This window comes from Phragmites australis, chromosome 17, assembly GCF_958298935.1.
Source record: "Phragmites australis chromosome 17, lpPhrAust1.1, whole genome shotgun sequence".
NCBI lineage: Eukaryota > Viridiplantae > Streptophyta > Magnoliopsida > Poales > Poaceae > Phragmites > Phragmites australis.
Genome location: NC_084937.1, coordinates 13,968,348 through 13,973,308, shown reverse-complemented (window position 1 = coordinate 13,973,308; position 4,961 = coordinate 13,968,348). Strand labels below are relative to the sequence as shown.

The 4,961-nt window shown below is 40.4% G+C and overlaps 1 protein-coding gene across 1 annotated transcript; it reads left to right on the top strand.

Moving 5' to 3' along the window:
* Positions 1-545: 545 nt before the first annotated feature.
* Positions 546-4,755, top strand: LOC133897410 (carotenoid 9,10(9',10')-cleavage dioxygenase-like). The gene is made up of 13 exons (XM_062338140.1): positions 546-1,030; positions 1,149-1,295; positions 1,416-1,518; positions 1,614-1,873; positions 1,964-2,143; positions 2,814-2,892; positions 2,992-3,073; positions 3,203-3,265; positions 3,350-3,488; positions 3,595-3,916; positions 4,096-4,154; positions 4,234-4,389; positions 4,489-4,755. Exons 1-13 carry the CDS (start codon positions 902-904, stop codon positions 4,603-4,605), a joined length of 1,836 nt encoding a protein of 611 aa, XP_062194124.1. The 5' UTR covers positions 546-901; the 3' UTR covers positions 4,606-4,755.
* The last annotated feature ends 206 nt before the right edge of the window (positions 4,756-4,961 follow it).

Genomic DNA, 4,961 nt, shown 5'->3' with positions numbered 1-4,961 from the left:
TCTCCTTTCAAAAAAGCTCTTTGTTCATCCCCATAGACAGCGCCATCTGTTGGGGTACGAAAATGTGCCCCGAACAGAACACAACGAGAGCCCCTCTCTACGTGGAGGCTGAAGCTTGGAGAAGAACAGTGAGCCGAAAGGAGAAAAAGAGAGAGAAACAGAATCAGTGTATCGGGAAAAAAATCCGTCCCCTCTACTGCCCCTGTGGGGCTTATTTTATAAAGTAAAAGGTAAGAGGAAAGTACCATCTTACCCTTAGAATATTATATTACAACCATGTGCATAGGAAGTATTTTGAGCCTTTTATCTTTTTACATACTAGGTGATAGCTGGATTACTGTAAGTGTGATAATAACTTTATTGTACATCATCTAAATATCTTAGAGTTGAGACATTTCTCTAATAAGTAACAACCGCAATCTACTCATTGCATTTCCGTCTAAGCCATCTGTTTGAAATCCATAGTTCCACAGGCGCCCCGGGTTTCTCAAGTGAAAAATATATAGATGAAAGTACACACAATTCGATCAGATTGTAGATCCCAGAACAAATGGTCAAGATCTAGTAGGATCCATCAGTGAACGTGGGTGCTCTATGAGATCTGGAACCTCCTTTTTCTTTTTCTATTTAAGGTGACATTGACAGGTGACATTGTTGTCAATTGTCATCATCTTCTACGCAATTGCAGGACAGTTGCTAGTACGTACAAACTTCCTGATCGACACAATAATATGAACTTGAGGTAAGGATATTCCATTAAGGCGTCGCTGCTGCTGTCAATTGTCCCTTCTTCCGGCGTGTACCTATTTCTTCTTCCGGCGTGTACCTATTTCTAGTGTGCTATAAATCGAGGCTAATTCTCCCTAATCTTGCAGGTGTATCTGGTTCAGAAGTTGGCAGAATGGTGATGAAAACGTCGGCTTCGTTTCATCTATGTCTCATCATGTCTTCTCGCAGCTACCGTGGTATACCTTCCATCTCTGCGAGTGCAAGAACCTCATCTGTAACGTCCATAAGCTCCAATGCAAAGGTGTCTCTCTCTCTCTCTCTCCTCACACTGGTTCTCTCTCTTGCAGTGTACAGGGCAACTATGGAAGATTCTTCTGCAGCTGCTGGATGTGCTCATAGTATTCATTTTCTTGTTTCAGAATCCTTTGTTTGGGGAGTTCCTGGTGCCTCTTTCTTCGAAGATGGACGAAGCCTCAAAGTCACTGAAGAATGCGCCAATGAGATTTCTGGATGCTTTGGTCAATTCAACTTTCAGGTTTACTGACCAAGCCCTGCATCCATCTGAGGTACTGGAACTCCAGGAAACTCTCGTTCCATGCAGCTTCTAATGGGGCAACACCAAAAAGAAATCTCTGAAATGCTATTTATTTTCACGAAAATAATGGTGGATTGTGGCAAGTTTGCAGAGCAATTTTGCACCGGTTGATGAGGTCAGTGAAGGCATAGAGATACACCAGATCCAAGGAGCCATACCTGACGATTTCCCTGAGGGAGTGTACATCAGAAATGGTGATGGTTTCAGTCTTTTCTTGTTACTCTATCGATCCATAAGCAGGGGAATTGCTTACAAACCATAAGCTGAATGGCGAACAATTTTAACACAGGTTCCAACCCACTCTTTGGAGCCCTCCATTCCACAGTCTCGATCTTTGGACAATCCAGTGAGATCTGGGTCGAGGGAGAGGGCATGCTCCATGCTCTCTACTTCACCAAGAATAGTTCAGCCACTTGGTCAGCCTCCTACGCCAATCGCTATGTACAATCCGAGACATTCAAGCTTGAACGAGCCAGACAGAAACCGTGCTTCCTCCCTGCCATTGAGGGCGATTCTGCAGCCATCATCGCTGCCTACATTTTTAACTATGTAAGCAACAGTTTGCAAACCCGAATTATTTGCACAATATGCTGGTATTTATATATCCGACATTCTGAAATGAGTGAGCATGGAATGTAGCTGAGGTATGGCAAGGTGAACAAGGACATCAGCAACACCAACGTGTTTGAGCATGCCGGCAGAGTGTACTCTATCGCTGAGAACCATCTGCCCCAGGAGATCTGCATGGAGAACCTCAACACAGGCAATACATGGGACATTGGCGGGGAATGGGATCGGCCCTTCACAGCTCACCCAAAGGTATGAACAACTGCTGGTTTTTCCCTGCAAAAGCTAAATAGAACTACTATAGAAGTACTGGTACTGTAGTTGTCTGTGTAGCATGTGGATCCTGTATCACAGTGTATCTTATCAAAGGACAAGACAGTGACTCATCTGTGATAGAAAAACAATATTCAACAAGTACATGTCATGCAAAGTCATGTGCCTATCATGTTCTGTGCAGCATGTTGATCCTGTATCACATTTATCTAAACAAAGAACAAGACGGTGACTTATCTGTCATATAAATTAATATTTGTCAATGACATGTCATGCAAAGTCATGTGCCTATCATAATTTCGGGAAACAATATTAGTGGCAAAGTATATTTAACAGCTAATGATAACTAACTGCAAACCAAAATACATTGCCTCTCTGTACATTCCATGACTAACCACTCTGCTCCAATTTTCCAAATGCATGCAGATGGTGTTATCCTCATTGTGTTGTTCTGATTGTATTAAATGACTTATTCCAAGGCTAATATAGGCCAGTACCATCACAAATATCACTGAGTTGCCAAAATACCACCTATGCTATTGACAAGTCTCCTCAGGGCCCACATGCCAGTTTTTAATGGAAATAGTTTCCATTACATACATATTTGCCAGGACACTGAGCTAATTCATTCTTAATCAAATGAACTTAGGTAGCTCCTAGATCAGGGGAGCTTGTCATCTTCGGTACAGATGCGAAGAGGCCTTTCCTAGTAATTGGAGTTGTCTCAGGTATTTAAGTTTTACATTCTTTTTAGTTTTTATATCATCTTCTGTATGCCATGGTTGAGACCAAAGTAAGACTCTAATTCAAGTTATATGTGACTGCAGCTGATGGAACCAAACTAACGCATAGAGTTGACCTCAAGCTGGAAAGATGTACACTTTGTCATGATGTAGGAGTTACTCTAAAGTACGATTATCTACCAAACATCACCATTTTGTCCCTATAATTTATATTGATTATGAGTGAAACTAGAATAGAATAGTAGAATCTCAGTAAACAAACAAAGCAATTATGAATTTTAGTCTCCTGATGTAGGTACAACATTATCATGGATGTACCACTTACTGTTGACATCACTAGAGTCATTAGGGGTGGTCAGTAAGTAATCTTTACAAGCTTTTCCCATTAAAGAAATAAATTTATTTAATGTGCAAACCATAATCATGAAACCTCCTGGCACAGGTTGATTGAGTTTGAGAAGGAAAGTTATGCAAGAATAGGGGTTATGCCCCGCTATGGTGATGCAGAGTCTGTTATCTGGTTTAATGTTGAACCATTCTGCTTGTTCCATCTTATCAACTGTTTTGAAGAGGGTGATGAGGTATGACAATGCTATAATTGTATTGATCCAACATTTATTAATTATTCACTTTATCATTACTGCCAATAATCTCCATTACAGATCTTATTCTTTCATGGTGACTCAGATTGTGGTCAGGGGTCTTCGTTCGCCGGACTCCATAATACCAGGCCCAAGACTTGCATTGAACAAGTATGACTCTGAAGGCTCTGAGCTTACAGAAGATAACAAGTCCATGAAACAAGGAACTAATGAGGGATTTTTCTCTCGCTTATACCAATGGAGACTAAACTTGAAAACAAAGGCTGTCTCAGGGGAGTATTTAACAGGAACAGATTTTTCCTTGGAGTTCCCAATTATCAATAACCAGTACACAGGCTTGCAACATAGCTATGCCTATGCACAAGTAGTAGATTCTTTGACAAGCTCTTCAGCCAATTATGAGAAAGGTATTGCTGAAGAACAAAACTTTCTAAATAATTTAGCAACTCAGGATCTAGGTAGGAAAGGAAGTAGTAACCGCCTAAAAAAAGAAAGAAAGCAATCACCATAATGGATTTATAGGTGCAAATCTGTATTTTGGGTGGTGCTATATCACAGCTTGACTGGTTATTATCTAATCTTGTAGTAAACCCAAAATATGGAGGTTTTGCAAAACTCTACCTGGAAAGGAGAGACAACACAGAGGTATGTTCAAATTTGATTGGTGGATTAGTCCAACTACTCATTCGTCTTCATTTCCACAGCCAACTATGTCCAAAAACAGATATCAGGGTCGGATCTCATAAAGATGCAATATCATTGGCTTGGTAACGACCAATTCTGCTCTGGAGCAGCATTTGTACCAAGAGTTGGTGGGTCACATGAAGATGATGGGTGGATAGTTTCATTCGTACATAACGAGAAAACTAATATATCACAGGCAAGTTTTTACTATACCATATTACATACACTGTCACCATTTTCCGTACGAATGATAAAGGAAGTCAATGTTGGAAGCTTTCATGTTTTCATATTACAGGTGCACATTATTGACGCCCAAAGATTTGAAGATGCTCCTGTTGCTAAAATAACATTTCCACGAAGAGTACCTTATGGCTTTCATGGAACTTTCATCCATAGAAACCCAATGATGTGATGTAATTCCATGAATACCAAAACCAGCCAAAAGTGTGCAGCATACAATTTAAATACTGAATTGGGTATAAATTTGTAAGTATCATGGTTTTAATCCTTTAATTGTTTGTGCAGAGTCTCAGCCCACTCATGTTGAACTATTCGTACATTTTTCCCACTTGAGTATTTTGTTTGTGATCACTGGCAATTTTGTGCTTACATTGCACAATTGCTGCGAAAGTACAGCGAAGCTGTGTTCCGCTAACATCGACATTTTGCCACCAATCATAGCTGTCTCAGTTGTACCCAATTTACCGAGAGGATCATCAGTGATTCAGCACGGTTAATGTGTCAATAGCTTAAAGATTATGGTGCTAA